Genomic DNA, 17641 nt, shown 5'->3' on the forward strand with positions numbered 1-17641 from the left:
GGAATTACTAGAGTTAAAAATAACTTGCAATTATTTAAGGTAGTATATAACAGTAATAGATAAATCGATAATAATTAATTAATTTTTAAAATATTTCTATCAAGCTTGTTTACACATGAGAATATGGTGAGAACAATGAAAAGCCAAGAGCACTGTTGTTTGGCCCTTCTATCAATGCATATACTGCACAACGGTTGCAGCTTTGGGATTGTTACACACACGTGGAAGGTTCCTCCTGTCTGAGATGCAGGAAGGCTCCCTCCAGATCCTTATCCTTTGAATGTTCAGTGCCCTTTCACGTTCTGATTTCTTCTGCATTTTCTCCCTGTTGCTCCATACCTCCAAACTCATCAAGCTAAACTAAAGACAAAATTAATTTATTATATGGCCTGCAAGGCTGCTGCTTTTAAAGAGACTGGTGTGTACCGAAACACAATAATGTTCTACATGAGACCTCAGTATTACAGTGTTGAAGACTCTGAGACATGGACCTACTTGCAATTTTGAGAAAGAGATGAACGAACCCACATCTCAGCTGGAGAAGTCTAACTTGGCACAGCGGAAACAGCTGAAGCAAAGCTACATACGGACACTGCACTCTGTGCTTAGTTCCTTCAAGTGTGTGAACACTCGTAAGGAAACAAATGATCAAACATAGGAAGCATGTTGATCTAGGGGAGAATTCACTCTATAAAACGCATTTAATCTAAAAAACGTTCCATGTAATAACAGCAGAAAGGACTAGGAGCTTTAACAGGAAAAGTTCGTAGGGCCAAAAAAGAAAGCACATCATTGCTCAACAAATACTGGCACACAACGTGCACTTAAAGCTCTCAAGTGTGTGCACACACAGCTCCACACCAACTTGGCCATCAATTCCCATGACTTTGAAGACAGTCTGTTTTCTTTTATCTCCACTTTGCTTCTTACACTTTCCCTATCAGAAAAAGTTTAACACTCCACTTGTGAACAGCACAGGCAAGGCCATATATTAATTTTTCCAGAACATTTAGAAGAAACATGGTAATAACGTTTGATAGGATAAGGGTGGGTGTATCACAAGGTAGACTATGCTAGACTGGTCCAACCTTCTCCACCAAAAGTGTGTGTTTTTTTCTATAGGCAAAGAAACTAAAACAATCAGCTGGTTTTACCAGTCTGGACTTCAGTAACGCATTTGACAGTGGCATACGGGAAACCACTGCAACAACTGGAGTAAAGGAAACAGGACGATATTCAACAACAAAAAGGACAAATGGAAAAATCATGTACTGAAATGTACGATAACATACATGTACTATGTGTTATGTACAATAAACCACCCGTATGATACAATAGGAGGTCATTAGATGGAACTTACCAAGGCCAAGAATAGGCCAAATATTCCTAAAGTGACAATAACTGCGGCTAAGGAAAAGTTGGTGCAATCACATAATTTTGTCAGGTACTAATCGCTAGTACAGATCCACAGACATTAAGATTATATGATGCACTGCTATGACACTCTTTGCAATAGTACACACAGTTCCAGTCATTATCGTTCAAAAACACGCGTTCACAGGGCATTATAAAAACCTTTTTTTAATCTAAAAAGGCTGTCAAGAATCAGTCATACTCTTTACCTATTCAGAGGTGACAGACATCACAAAAGGAAAAAACATTTCAGAATAAAGGTTACCACAAGAAAAGGTGAAAATTGGAAGTTGCAGAAGATTCCTCACCAATACAGACGAAGTAAAAGTTCTGGAGGAGTTTTACAGAACAGTGAGACTGAGAGGATAGAAGTTCTCGGAGGAAGTATTTCTGTGACAGTTGAAAACAGAGATCAAGGACAGTTCTTCCAGTTTCAACTACCAGTACATAGAAACAAGATCCGAGAACACAAACATGGTGTTATGGATAACAACAATGGGCAAATAATTCAGACCAAAGCACACTTGCTTAACTGGTCTCAGTTTTAAATTATTTAATCTCCTTTTACAGTAAGCAACGTGAGAGGACCTGGCAAATAACGTTACCTGCTCACCACAGATTTGCCACTGCTAGACTTTCCACAGTAAACCATTTTAATTTAATGCTTACAGATAGCAACAAGTAGCACAATTCTGAATGTTTACCTCTGCCTTCAATAACAAATGTTCACAATAGATTTCTTTTTAAAGTTCGGTACAAATGTGTTAGCAGATCAGTCAAACTACAACTGTTAATTTCAGGGTCATAAAAAGGAACAGTTGTTTTTCTTATTCTACTGCTTTCTCCTTCCCTACCCATCCAGCTGCTGCTCTCTGCCCTTCAATTTTTTATTTGAATCCTATGATCACTCTACACCCATCCCCTGCCTCCCTCTGTCTGTCCTAGTGCCCACACCTTTACATGGCTTCATCTTCTAAGTTGGGAGACTGGGGTCAGAAAGTAAGGACCGGACGAGCACCCTTCAGTAAGGTCATGTCTCTTTCGTGAGACACATTATCTTAAAATGTTTTCTTCCTGACCTGCCTTTAAGACCTTTTCCAGAACCTCCAAAAGGAAAGTAAATACCACTTTATGAAACTTTCATTGTGTTTAACTTGAAATTGTCATAAATGGGGGGGAGCCAAACCCAAAACAAACTTACACCCACCCACCTCCCAAAATGTAAAAATCTGCATAGGCAAATTCTGTCTCTAGATGAAATCTGCTTTGCATAGCTGAACACTGAAGTGCAAAAACCACTAATGACTGTTGCATAGGAGCTCTCTGCAATACCATAGAAGAAACCTATCCAGAAACACCACATCTCAACCCCCTCAAACCAACAGAGATGAAAGGACTATCAAGAATGTTACATCCTATTTGGGCTTTAAAAAGCAACAGCATTGTACAAAGCTGATTTACGTTTTTTTCTTAATACAGTAAAAAGAAAAAAAATCAGGTTCTAATCTCTGACAGAGACAACAAGGGCCTCAGACTTCAATGGCAGAGTTTTTCCAACAAACCCACTTCGTTCATGAGATTTCTCTATTTCAGCATCACTGTAATTTTATCAATAAGTTACATGTATCTCGTGTTCTCGTTACATACAGCTGAACAATTTTGAAAAAGTATCAACAAGAGCTTTAAGAAATATTCAGAAAGAAGTACAAAAGTTTTATTTATCATTTTCACATCCAAGAGGTCAAAACTCTCAAAAAAAGCAGCAAGTGATAGTGGTGCACTAACATCCCTCACATGGACTAAATTACAGTCAACAAGGCAAATATAATCTGAATAATTTCTGAGTTTTGGTAATTAAAGACTGAGAGCTGCACATCAAAAACAGCACAGGAAAACATGGTGAATAAGTTTCAAAACTAATAAAATTGCAACTCTCTTGCAAAAAATATCAGTTAAAACCCTCGAAGGAGTATATCACAAACTAGAATGACTCATCACATGAACTGGAACTACTCTCACTTCAACGTAACGCAAGCCAACACATAGAGAAGTCATTACTTCCCCAAAGCATTAAGCACTCAACATTCTTAGATATTTCGAATGTTTGTAAATATTTTAGCTATCAAGTTAAACTTGCTTTCTTCATCATTACAATAATTTGTATCAACCCAGGACCACAACTTGCAAATAAAAAACCCAAAACAACCCAATAAAACCAACAGGTGCATTAAAGAAAACTTGAAACAATTCTTGTACCCTTCCAGAGTCTTCCAGAAATTTCGAACGGCCTGAAACTTCTGACTCAGGCTGCCTCTCAACAGGGCAAAGTCAAAAGCAGAGACTTTGGTAAAGATATTGGGGGGTTCCTGACACAATGCCAGGAACAGAAGACTCCACCAGGTCTACATAGTTTAAACATAAATATCCAACTTGGAGGAACATCCTGTCAACTCAAGGTAGCTGAGACAGATTATCATGACTGCTACTATTCAACTTCTACGCAGCGAGATTATTTCAATCAAAAGTATATAAATTGTTTTTGAAAACATTTAAGGTTCCCAAAAACAATAACTTCAAAGTATTTTTAACCATACGATTTTATACCCATGAGACATCATTATCTATGCTTATGAGTAAGCCTCAAGAAAAGTTAGTGCCCTTTAAATCACTCATGTGTAATTCAAATCACAGCTGCATAGTAGGAAGTGCAATTCAGAATTTTATCCATTAGTAAAATTTAACTATGCTCTATTTGAACAGATCTTATTTCTAAATGCTATTCAAGCACTGTCAGATTTAAGCTAAAAGGGACATTTTAAAAATTCTACAAAAGACAGTAGTAAAAAGGTTGACTTATTTTGAGAAAAGAAGGAAAACATCTAACTGACCAGGAACATTCCTGATTCAATGTTAAACAAAAACTATATGTAAGGCAGTGATTGTGACCCTAAAATTAATATCTAAACTAGAAAGAGTATACATCCAGAACCTACATCATAACATCACCTTGCCATAATAATTTTTAAAACAGTAAGTCAAAAAATAAGTAACCAAAAAGCGTAAAGATCAAAATGAAACGTAGCCATTTTTCAAGTAGAATGTCACGTTATTATTTAGAAACCCACACTGGGCAGGCGTTTTGTTCCCTTTATGTTGTTTGAATGGAGAATTGCACAGGTAGCACAGCTTTCAGCTTGATTACTTGCCTGCCCACACTAGGAAAATGCAGCAGTCAGTAAAACCACTATACAAAGGTTCATTTTCGTGTTTTAGAGTTCCAGGTAGACAACTGAGAATTAAAAAGAAACCACCCCTTTCATTCACCAGCCCTAACCTTCAATCCAACAGCCAGAACTGCAAGAACTGAAAGAACCAGTTCTACCCAAGAACTCATTAAGAAGCTTTTTTTTTTTGTTAATGTTATGCCTGACAAAAAAAGGATATGCGGACCAAATTCTGCCTTCACTGACACAGATGGAAGGAAGACTGCATGTGTACATACAGAGGCGAAAAGAACCCAAACTTACTGAACCACTCATTAGGTAGACAAACCATCTTGTTCCCTCAGGTTTGTTAGTTCCAAGCAAGTTAAGTAGAAACTTGGACAAAAATCAAACAACGCTACATCAAAACTTTAAAGCATGTTTCAAAATAGGGTGCAACTCTGGCATATTTTTACTCTTTCCTTCTTAGAAAGTACCAGAAGTTTCAAATAAAGTTTAAATCAATGGCCTTACCTTCTTATCTTCTTTTACTTTTTGGGTTTTCTTTTTCATTTTTTTATCATCCAGTTCTTGATCTGATGTAATAGCAGGGTTATCTATGCCACCCTTCCATGTTTCAACAGGTGAAAGAAGTGGGTCTTCTTCACTTCCACGATGTCTTCCTTTTCTTTTAGTTTTAGAGGTGGTGAAAGCCTCATCATCACTTGCATCCGAATGTGTTCTCCTATAGTAAGACTTTGCTTTGCTGAACAGAGTCTTAGACTTGTATTTGTATTTTGAAGGCCTTCTCTCCCCATGACTTTTGGACATCCTATCAGAAAATCCATTTTCTTCCTCACCCTGGGTATTTATAACAATTGAGTTTCGAACTTTAATAATGCGATTCTGACTATCATCTGGAACCGCATAGATATCATCTGCAAAGCCCTTATGCTTAAAAAGAGTGTCAATAGGTTCAGCGTAGTTGTCGGATTGGTCTGTATCTTCTGGTGGTGCCGCAGGCACACGAGAAGGTTGTTTCCTGGGGTTTTTGCTGATACCTGCCTCAATTGTTTTCAGGAGGTTAGGATCCAGTTTTTTCACATTTGTTCTTGGAACGAGTGGTTTCGGTTTTATTGGAGGAGGCACTTTATGGTTGCGTTCATGGTCATGACAATTGAGTGGTGTACTGTGAATAGGATACTCATTTCCTTCCATATCCAGTCGGTACTTTGAACGGTCACTAGGTGCTGGGAGTAACCTTACGTCATCACCAATTGGACTGTAAGGTGGTGGTCCTTCAGTATCATCCTCTGAATCTGGATAATTATAGTCAAGGGAACTTCCTCTGGGAGATCTTGGAAAAACATCTTCACTTGTATGCGTTGTTTCCCTTGTACTGTCTGACATGTAAGAACTTTCAATCATGTTTTTCTTCTCCAATACATCACTGAAGAACAATGTGAAAACCTCAGTTTGACGATGATATTGAGATAATGAATATAAAGCTGTAAACTTCGCAGTAATCTCTGTTGCTATGTGCTCTCCTTCAGTCATGAGTTCCTTGATTGCTTCATTCTCAAAGAAGTCTGCCTGGCTATCAGTAACAGCCACTAACTGGACAGGAATCGTGTCCTGAACTTCAGAAAGAAATGCCCGAAGCATTCCCATGGATGCCTTCCGCTTTGCAGAATAGACCAGTATATATCCATGAACAAGTTCGTCTTTCCTTACACCAATTGAAGAATGATATGATAATATAGTTATCTGTATTCGACGCCTCTTTTCACCTATTATTTTATCAAGCATCAAAGAATTATTTTGGCCAGCCTGAGCAGCACTACAGGAGTGAGAGTCAAGGAAGGGTGAAAGAATAAGATCCACGCTAAACGGATCACCACACATGGCACACATGACGATTCTTAAGTCAGCTTCTGACAAGTCTTTAATGGTGGGAACTGGGCATACGACATCAAAATTGTGTTTAACTGCCTCCAGTACTCCCCTCAGAGCTTGTTTTATTTGGGTCTCATTAAATTTGCGTGGATATGTACCAGCAGGCACATCTACAAAAGGGCATTGTAATTTGTTGGCCAATTGCTGTCCCTGATGTCTCAGAATAGGCAGATTCTTGCTGACACTGTCCCTCTGGTTAGCCAGTATTAACGTAAACGGAAGATTAGCCATATATTTGTCTCTCCTTATCTGAGATGCTTCAGCCCTTATTTTTGCAATGCAATCCCCAATAAAAGTCAGTGATTCAATAGAGTTAAACACACAGAAACAACCGTGTGGTTTGAAGGTTGAGGTCCACAACTGAGTCAACAGGTATGGGGATTTTGCATCAACTGGCCTAAGATCTAGCTCATATATTTTTCCATCTAATGCATATTCATCATCAGTGGATTGTGTCCGAATTTCATTTGCCAATTCTTGTGCAAGGCCATCTTTGCCCAAAATGAAAAGATTGACTTTATCAATGTTGGCACTATCATGGTATAAATTTGAGCGGCCATGGTCTAGCTGCAGAAGACTGTTGGCAAGTAACTGCTCTACTTTAATGTCCGTGCAATTTTGGCCACTGAGACAAGTTTCCTTAGTTGGGTGATAAACAAATCCTATGTGTTTAAGCAGAAGAGATTCTCTATCGGGCGCAAGTTTCTGTAAAGCTTTGTATCTAGGTTCTTCACTCAGAACTGCATGAATTTCACTCATTTTATCTGAACTTGGTGTTGCATTAAGATCCAGGTCATAAAACAGCTCTGAATGTTCAAAAAGCATTTCCTGAAACTCCTCTTTGGCTTTTTCAACAATCTCTCTCTGATGCCTACCATACACCTCCTTGCTATCCGCATCAGTGATGTATTTGAACGCTTCATCCTCCATCACAAAACATATAACTTCTTCCCACGGCTGTCCAGGTGAAATGAACTGGATTTTCTCAAGAGTTTTTTTGAATTTCTCCTTCATCTCAACCCTCCTTTTTTCAGATATAAGATGCTGCACATGGTTTTGATAAACTTTTTCTGCCTCTAGCGTAGTGAGAAGGTCAAATGGAATCCTTCTGTCATTTACTTTATCTATATGGTCAGTTTCATCCCAGGGTGTTTTTTCAAGCACTACAAAACAGGACTGGAAGTCAGGCCTTTTCTCCATTAACTTCAAGGCTTCTGACCAGCTCAAGTGTTCAATCTCATCAAGATTTGACAGAAGAGTATTAAGAGCTCTTGGCAATGCATTAATGTATTCCTCTTTCCTTTTTCTAATATGTTCCTGTTTAAGCTGCTCTATATGTTTTGAAAACGTATTTTTGGCCTTTTTTGTTCCTTCCAAATTAATGTACTCTTCATAATCAGGGTGGTTTTTCAGTTTATTACTAACAGTTTTCCAAGTTGCGTGATAGTCTCTGACAGTTTGGACAAGTTTTTCAAACTTATCTGTTGCTGTAACAACTAGCTGTCTTTGAGTTTTATAGGCATCCAGATAGGGGATTATTTTCGGTTTACCACGAGTTTTATCCATCATTTGTACCAGTGCAGTAAAACATGTTTCAACATTGACATTGAATCTTGCCGATGTTTCCACTACCACTAGGTTCTTCTTATTTGAAGCAAAGGCCTGAACCTCTCGCAGATAATGATCCACACATTCATCACATTTTGTTGCTGCTATTATTATGGGTTTTTTAGATTTTGAAAGCTGCATGTAGAGATTATTCACAAATTTAAGCTGATCATCAAACTTCCTATTGCATCCTTGGCTGACATCAATGCACAATAAAAACCCATCTATGCTTAATTTCCCTTCAGGCATTTGTTTTTGCTCGAAGTCTTGCTCCAAGCCTAGCTGATCTGTGCAAATGTACATTAGTTTTTCTGCTGACTGCAGTTTGGAGGCAGCTGCACGTTTTATATATGGTTGTAAATTCGTACTCCGATGAGGCAAGAAAGTCTGATCATCAATGAACTCAGTCTGTTCAATCACGTGAATTCTGCACTCAGTTCCATCCTCACCACTTTGTGTTACGTCACCCCAGTACAAAAAGTGATCATTGTTAACAACTCTTCCTCCAAAGTCAATTGTGCTAAGCACAGAGGTATGCTCGGGATAATATTCATCTGCTTTTGAACGAACGAATCTATTGCACAAACACGACTTTCCAACTCCGCAGTTACCTTTATCCTTTTCAGTTCCAGACAGTCCAACAACACTAACAGCGTAAGATGGGGGACGTGGCTCTTTGTTTTTTGCCATCATAACTTTCCTCTCATCCTCTCGCAATTATCAAGGTAACTGCATGTGGTTTTCATTCTGGAGAGGTTCCTACAAATTTAAGTTGTATATCCAGGGTTCCAGAAATAGCTTTCACTTGATCGTGCTTCAGCTTGCCATTGAGAGGACCTCAGATAACCAGGATGAGGAGGATCATCTTCCTAAAAAAACCAGAGAGTAAAAAAATGTTTAAAGTTTGTAGGCATTTCTTTCCAATATTTCTGAGAGAAAAGAGATTTTAAAAAGCACTTTTGCTTTTTCATCCTGAAATTGAATTCTAGGTATCTGAATATTTTACTACTACTTTAAATGAGATCCTAAACTCATCATTCATTCATAGTAATGCTGTTTATATTATACATTTTAAAATAAACAGGTTTTAGACACAGTTTAATAATAGTTCACCAACTATTTTGATAGTTTTCCTTCATAGCTATAGCTACTAGGCACAATAAAGACAACAGAAAAACTCTAAACCCAACCTGATACCCACGTACACATACTTCTCTTCACACTCATATTTTCACTCAACAGCATGCTTACCTATGTGAACAACACTACTTTTGTCTGCATTTGTAAGTTTAGTTTTAGGTTTCAGTAAAGAAATTTGCAAAATAAGAAGCTGCAAAACCAGGAAATTGGCAATGTGGCTCGGCTGCTACCTATTTGCAGGGGTAAATTATTGTCAAGTGCTTTTAAGGAGAAGCTTCTAACCTGAGTTCTACAAAAAACCAAAAACACAAAAACACCCCAAATATTGTCATACAGATACTAGGTACAGAAAAATAAGACTTATATCTGAGATTTTAAGATTACAATGTAGTATCATTCCTTCTGTCTCAAGGAAAAAAAAAAACCACAAAAACTTTCAATAACTGTAAACAGAAACTACTATATCTACACTCAGACTAATTCTACACTCAGATTAATTCTAAAGAATTAATACGAGGTTCCAGTGGCTTTACTGAAGCTGACAAGTATAACAACTACAGTTATTAATCAGAAGACTTTGCTTGCATGCCCTATGAGGAAAACATTGAAAAAATTAATGGTTGAATGTCTGGGCTTTACAAGTTGCAATCAGTGGCGTGAAATCTAGTTGGGGGCCAATTAATTGGTGTACTCCAGGAGCCAATATTGTACAACACCTTCGTTAGTGACTTGTATGATGGGGCACCCATAGTGCACCCTCAGCAAGTTTCCTGATGACAAAATTGGGAAGAGTGGCTGATAGAGCAGAGGGTTTTCCTGCCGTTCAGGAAGACAAGGGCTGACAGGAGCGTTGTGCATTGCAAAGTCCTGCATCCAGGGAGGAATAACTCCTTGTACCCTTACATGCTGGGAACCAGCTGGCTGGAAAGCAGCTTTACAGAAAAGGACCCGGGAATCCCAGTGGACAGCAAGCTGAACACGAGCCAGCAACATGCACTTGTGATAAACAAAGCTAGCAGTACACTGGGCGGCATCAGAGTATTGCCAGCAGCTCAAGGCAATTGAACCTTCCCCTCTACGCAGCGCTGGTGAGGCCACGCCTGATGCACTGTGTCCAGTTCTACAGTTCAAGAGATACAGAGCTATGGAGACAGTCCAACAAAGGGCCACAAAGTTGATTAAGAGACTAAAGCATCTCTCATATAAGGAACAGCTTGGAGAGGTGGGACTGTTTAGTCCAGAGAAGGCTCAGGGGGTATCTCATCAATGCGTGCAAATATTTGGAGAAAAGGTGCAAAGAAGGCAGAGCCAGACTCTTTCTGGTGGCGGCCAGTGACAGGACAAGAGGCAACGGGCACAGTCTGGAATGCAGGAAGTACCATATGAACATCAGGAAACACTTTCCTCTTGTGACGGTGACCGAGCACTACCACAGGGTGCCCAAAGAGGTTGTGAAATCTCCTTCACTGGAGATATTCAAAAGTCACCTGAACATGGTCCTGTGCAGCCTACTCTAGGTGACCATGCTTGAGCAGGAAGGCTGAACAAGATGACCCTTAGAGGTCATCCAGCAGTACCTCCTACACCAGTCTATAAACTTGTGAAATATTTTGATAAAAATAATTTTCTCATTTTCTTGATAAAAAGGAAAGCTATCACATGGCACTATAAATGACAGGTACAGACTACTGCGCTTAACTTACTTGGGTTTACATCTGTGGAATAAAAAAATAACAACATAAATGTATGTAAAAAAACTTGTAAATAGCCCTTACATGAAGGAAAAAGTATAACGAGCATCAGGGCTGAAATTTTATTCTCAGCTTCATTTTTATGTATTTCATCATTCTTAGCAACAATTTGTTGAGAACGATACTGTAGTACCTTTCTTTACTTAAAAAAAGTCTCAAAAGCTGCTTTAATCCTTGTAAAACTGCTCCACAACTGCTAAAACATAACTGAGTTAGAAGACGCAGCAGTGAAAGAAGTATTTGTATCACTAGCAGTAAAAGAAGTATTATCACTGAAAGATGGGATGCAACATAAAAATACTGAAACCTTTAATACCTTGTACAGAATCAATGCCTGGCCAAGAGAGTTTTCCAACCTACTAACACACAGAAATAGAAAACTGACATTCTGATCAAAAATACTGTATTTATGTAACAATATTTGAAATGACATTGATTGACCAACATATAAACTAAACACACATATATAAAAGCAGCTTTCAGTTACAGAAATCATAGTTAAGGGAAGTACTTTTTTTATAACAAAGTCTCAATTTCATTACAAAGTGAAGAGGAAGGTAAATTCAGTCTGATTTTTAGACGTGAGAGGTTTTATATTTCAAGAACTGAAACTTTCATGCCATGTTTTAGTAGTGATTTTTCTTTTTTTGTTTAAACCAGTTTACTTGGACACATTCAGAATGAGAACTTGCATTTTAAATTTTGTTTTCTACTGTTTCCACTGTATTTTTTATATTCAACACAGAATTCAGAACCAATAGAAAATGGCTCTGGGAATGAAAATACTTAGCAAAAGTAAATCCTTCACAAGCAGTGTTTATATTACTACAAAAAACCCCAGTCTTCTCTTTCTAAAGCAAAGCTTATCATAGTAGCATCATTCAGACTATTAGAATGAGAAGTTTAGTCAGCACTTCCACTATAAAATGTTTTCTGTTTACCACAGCACAGTACAGATTTGATGTGGACTAAACTAGAACACAAAAATATTCATCCACATGATTATTTCACTTAATCAGGAACACACTGTCAATTTGCAACTAGTTTACAAGAAACAATCAGATACTCTTACACCCTCACGCAGCAAAGGATCTTCCTCCTCCAGCAGTAAATGTCTTATCAAATCGATATATTTTTAAGCAAGTAAGTACAGTAAAGAGTAAGGTGAAATGGGACACTGGGAAAAGGAAAACACACACAGTCTCTCACAAAAATTCCGACTTTTCCTGAAGATTTTCACCACTGTGGGAGTTGAATCACTAACGACACTTAAAATCAGTGTGGTTTTCTTTTCAGTTTTATACAGTTTCTACTCTGCACTGATTGTACAAACCAAAGTCACAGAATTAAATCTGTGTTAATTTAGAAATAAACCTGGTAAAAACATGACATCATAGCGGCTTCACATTTAATATGTAATCATTATTAAATTATTAAATTAAATTATTAAACTTCCCCAAATGGAAGTTTTTTCTTTTCAGCATACCACTAATTTAAAGGGACATTATAGTTTTGTACAGTTTTAAAACATACACACTGGAAATTCATGGTCAATTCATTCAATCACCTTACTTCAATCTCCCTAATTCTACTATAACAAATCCAATTTATCGCCCCTCATCTTTGTTACAGATTCAAAAGAGGGGTTATTTGATTTCCTCAATTAATCTCAGTAAATTGAAAATAATAGAGCATTTTTATGTTTAAATAGACAAATGATTAAGAACTACAGAAGACACAAAGTGTATGACATCACTGCAGGAAGAATCTCTGACCTTCTACAGTCGTACCTTAGGACCCTATCTCTATAGGCTTTTAGATTTTCAAATGTAGTTATAAAGAAAATAAGGTATATTATCTTGTACTTACTCACCCACCTCCCCCCTTAAACACAAGGTTATGAAGACCTAAAGCCCAAACTTACCCTTAGGAAAACAAGGTGCAAAGCAAGATGATTATCCTGCTGTGATCTTCCTGCAGTAATGTCACACATTTAAACAGTGTCCTTCAGTAAGCCCTTCCCTGAGGGATCTGAAAACCAAAAGTCAGATTCGTTAATAATTTCAAAATTATGAAAGCAGAAGCAGCCTTCAGAGAATGTAAAACACTTCACCTACACATGACAATTGTTTTCCTCATTTTAAATCTGTAAACAGAACTCAGAGCTCAAGCTTGTCTTCCTCTAAACTTAAGTCCTCTAAGTCCTATAAGCACTGCTCTTCACACTTGGGACAGAGAGAGCATGATTATTCTTAAGCTACTGTGATTTCATTAGTTGAACTTGGTTTTTTAACAATACCTCAGCTGCAGAAGCCTCTTCTGAAAAAAAAATTAATATAATGTCTCAGAAAACACACAAAATGTGAGATACAAAAATCACTAATAACTTGAAGAATTTGGAATTCCAAAATACCCATAGTTTTGTAAAATAAAGTTGTTATAGTCACTAAATACAAAATAGAAGATTGTGAATTCTCAACTAGGATACAAATTATTAGCTTTGCCAAGTGTTGATTTTACTGCAGGGATGCTGCTGGAAAGTAACCAAAAATTGACCTCTCTTCCAGAGAACTTCTCCAGTTTGCATCCACACAAACCCCAGATTGTGGATGCCAGGTCACTGATGCCTATCTTAAGATGCCGAAAAGGAAAAGAACTTGAGGCACTTGCACTGGCTCATGATGTAATCCACTTTTAACCAAGGAACGGTATCGCTCTTAAGCAAGATGGAACACCATGCTGTATACATGCTAAACTTAACATCAATAAGGCACAGCAGAGCTTTCTCTTGTTTTGTCACTTGCAATCATATTCTTAGTAATTCCACTTTGGTTTGGGAATAATATAGCTAACTGGAAGAGTCTAAGCTTTAGTAAACTTTCTTTCGGACAAAAAAAGTTCAGCAATAGTGATAAGGAATATACCAATACCACAGTAATACTACAGTTCTCAATTTGTGGTACCAAACACCACCAAAATCATTAGGCAGCAGGGTATCAGTCCTGGACCAAGCCTGGCCTAGCTGCAAAGCTAAACTCTGTCACTTGAAAGAGAAGACAGGAGTTAAGTCACACTTCCCTGCCTTTACCTCCCAGCTGCGGCACTCCTCTACGTCCACAGCTAGGCGAGCAGAGCAGATAGCTGCAAATGAGGGAACAGACTACAGGACTCTGAAGAGGAGGATGTGGAAGAGCAGACTGACAGAAATGTGTCTCTGCCTACAAGAATGCATCTGGGGCTTGGGGGAGGGGAAGACCAGCCCTTCTGCAGCGCAGGCTGCCGCAAGAAAAAGATCAGACAGGCCCCCACAAGATCAGCTGGAAGCATTAAGAGGCCAGAGAAAGCCCTACTTTCAAATACAGGTCTCCAAAAGTCTCCTGAACTGAATCCTAAACATGAGCGTAGAATAACATTATTAGCAACCAACAAATACTAGATTAGTTAATTGCCTATCATTATTTAGTTCTGCACAGGAACTTGTAGATGGGCCCATCAACAAGAAAATCACTTACAGACAGCTATTCTGACTATTTCTGAATACCTTCTGAAATTGCTTTCCGAACCTAAAAATGTTTACCATCTGCAGACCTAAGGACTGAAGCAGAAATGTTGTCTGAAAGACTCTGTAGAATTGCTCATGTCCAACAACTATGCAAGCAGCTGCAAACAACAAGGAAAGTAAGTGTTTTCCCACAACCCTTTCCTCAGTCTGCAATGTTGTGTAGATGCAACAGCTCATGGACCAGTACTTTTCAGAGTTAGTTTCAACTACCCAAGTCTTGTGATAGGTTTGTAAATTAGCTGGCCAAGCGAAGAAAAGCACACATGAAAAAAAAGGCCACTGCAGCCTAGTCTGCTTTGCAGGGGATATGATTAGACCAACAGAAAGTTACTGTGACCTCTACAGCAGATCACAAAGTAAATTCAAACACATTAGATTCCAGTGAAATGGTTTGCAGGACGACTTTTGAATGCACAGCACTTTCAAATATCAAAGACCATGTTTCCAAGGAAGTTACAGTTCTGGATTCAGGCTACTGCTGATAGTAAGTTTTCATATTGAGTCATCCCTCAACTTCACACTTTTTGAGAACTAAAACTTGGCATTGGAAAATGTTTAGTATGCTTATCTGAATTCCAAGATCTATCAGTAAATACAGCTCTACCCAAAACATACCAGAATAACAATTCAACCATTTTCACTTCAAGAACCAGTAAAAAATTCTCAGTGTTGATGTGGCTTAAGGTAATGTTGTTACTTCTCATTCAATATTTACCAAGAGGTATCTCTTTCACTTAGACATAAGCATAAGAAATCTTCTCATCAAAATCCTTTTTAGAAACTAAGCCAGATACAGAGTATACCAGTGTCATCAATTTCAGTCCACCAAAGTCTGCTGAGCTCCTAGTGCCTTCATGTGCCCTGCCGTCTTTACTCACATGCCAAAATTCTTGCCTTCACAACTGCTGGTAAGTAATCTAAAGTAACTGTAGAGGAAATCTTATTAGTAAATAATGGTAAATACAATGCTCCCTGGTAAAATTCTGCAAGTACCAGCCAACATCAGGAAAAACCGATTCAGACTGCCTATCAGGAAACAGACTCCATCAAACAATAACAAGACAGTAAAGGACAATGCCTTGAAATGCCTTCCAGAGAGATACTCTGACGGCAAAGGAATACAGCGGAAGTGGTATGGTGATTAGTCATGCTAGGTAAATGAAGGATGAGAATGGATCACCCCAACCACTCTTCATTTCAGATTCGGTTAGTATGATGGACAACAACCATCCCTAAAGGAGTTACACAGCCTAGATACTTCTTTGCATCCAAAAGCAAAGTAGTAAGATTTAAAGAGAGAGAAAAAACCTGACTGCCTGACTTAGTATTACAAATCAATGCAAAACTGTGTTTAAAAACAGAAGTTCAAAGCTCTTAGTTCTTCCTAAGAATAATACTCTGAATACCATAAGTATCTCACCCAAAATTAAATCAAGGCCTAAATTTTACTTCTAAACTCAAAACAAAACATCATTATTTAGCTGGAATCTAGCATTCCAGGGGGCATCTATTATCATGGTTGCTGTTTACAAAAAAAACAAACAAAAAAACAACCTACACGAATTAGATCAAGGAACAACAAACAGGTAACCCGCAAAGGTTCGAATTATCAGCATTGCACTAGTCTGAACTTAGGCCTCTCAAGTTACTTATCTACAGATTTCTGAATATCTGAGAGCATTCAATATCTGTTCAAAACCTATATTTTGGCAGCAAAGGAAATAGTACAAGTTTACAGGAAAAACATATTTTTAATTCTTTTTGCAAAGGAGAAGCTCCTACTAAAGACACAAACAGTGCTCACAGAAGTTTCTTAGTGCAAAACCACCAGATCAGGCTGATTTACAAAGTTACTTAAGAACACAAAAGAACTAAAGGAGAAATTCTACAAGGGAGATCCAAGAAAGAACTGATAAAAACAAAAGAAAGAAAAAGAAGCAGATGAGGAAGGAGGGATCAAGGTAAGGACAGAAAAAAGGCTAAAATGTATTTCTTGCAGAAAGGAAAATTTACATCCTGGCAGCAGCAACTCAGATTTCACTGATCCACTTATCTGGACCATTTCACGTTATTTTGCTTCATGAGAAACTGCTGTACAGAATTCAGAACCTGGCACCATATGTTCTGAGACTTCATTCAAACAGCACTTTGTTGTTTGACCTTGCACGAGCCATACGTGTAATTTCTACCCGAGTAAAATAAGAACGCTGGTTATCCATTTCTTTTTTAAATTACAAAAAAACCAAGTGAAAAGCATATGTAAGCAGCAAATACTATTCTGCATAACAATTAGCCAACTTAATAAATCAATGCCAAGCTGCAATGATGTATGCATTTCCAAAACTGTGCACGCAAGCATTGGCTTTACTTTTTTTAATGCAAACTCTTCTGCTATGCTTGTATGTTAACTGATGCAGAACTGCAAAAATGTGTGGGAATTGTAACTCAAAGCCAAAGAAACAACTCTAATTTACCCAAAACGTAGCAGAACTAGCCACAGATTAATTAAATTGGCTTCCAATAGGTGTTAGAAAACCATAGTTAATAATCAAATTCAAACCAACTTCACTAAAATTGCTTCAGATCTTCCGGTGAGGAATTTTGAATTCATTTTCCTTTAACTTTTTCATTAAAATCTGTAAATATGAGGAAGCGACGAGAGGGTTCATCCAATACTCTGTAAAACGTTAACACCCTTAAAAGCACTTTTAAAAACTGAATAAAAAATCCGAGAATATTCCAGCTCACTTACCCTGACCTTTAGGCTAAAAATTTTCAGGGGGGAAAACTAAAACCAAACCAAACATTCAGAGTTGTGTGTGCCCATCCGACAGAAATCACTCGGAGGAAAGGCCGATCCTGGGAGTCCCGCTGCGGGATTCGCAGCGTTACTGGGACTGCCTGGACCCGCTCGTTTTCTTACGGTTCCGAGCGCGGAGGCGCACTCGAGGGGCACCGGCAGGCTCACCCCGACGCCGCGTTAATCACGTTAAGCAGCTCGTTAGCGC

General features: G+C 38.2%; 1 protein-coding gene across 1 annotated transcript in view; it reads right to left on the reverse strand.

Annotated features, from left to right (window-relative positions):
- The window catches only part of ARHGAP5 (Rho GTPase activating protein 5), a 36794-nt gene extending 27868 nt beyond the window's left edge, over nucleotides 1-8926 (reverse strand). Inside the window, exon 1 of the mRNA XM_010134965.1 lies at nucleotides 5151-8926. Coding sequence (XP_010133267.1) covers nucleotides 5151-8873 — 3723 coding nt within the window. The 5' untranslated portion in view covers nucleotides 8874-8926. The remainder of the gene's footprint in view (nucleotides 1-5150) is intronic.
- Between the last annotated feature and the right edge of the window lie 8715 nt (nucleotides 8927-17641).

Source organism: Buceros rhinoceros, unplaced genomic scaffold, assembly GCF_000710305.1.
Source record: "Buceros rhinoceros silvestris isolate BGI_N320 unplaced genomic scaffold, ASM71030v1 scaffold8694, whole genome shotgun sequence".
Lineage (NCBI taxonomy): Eukaryota > Metazoa > Chordata > Aves > Bucerotiformes > Bucerotidae > Buceros > Buceros rhinoceros.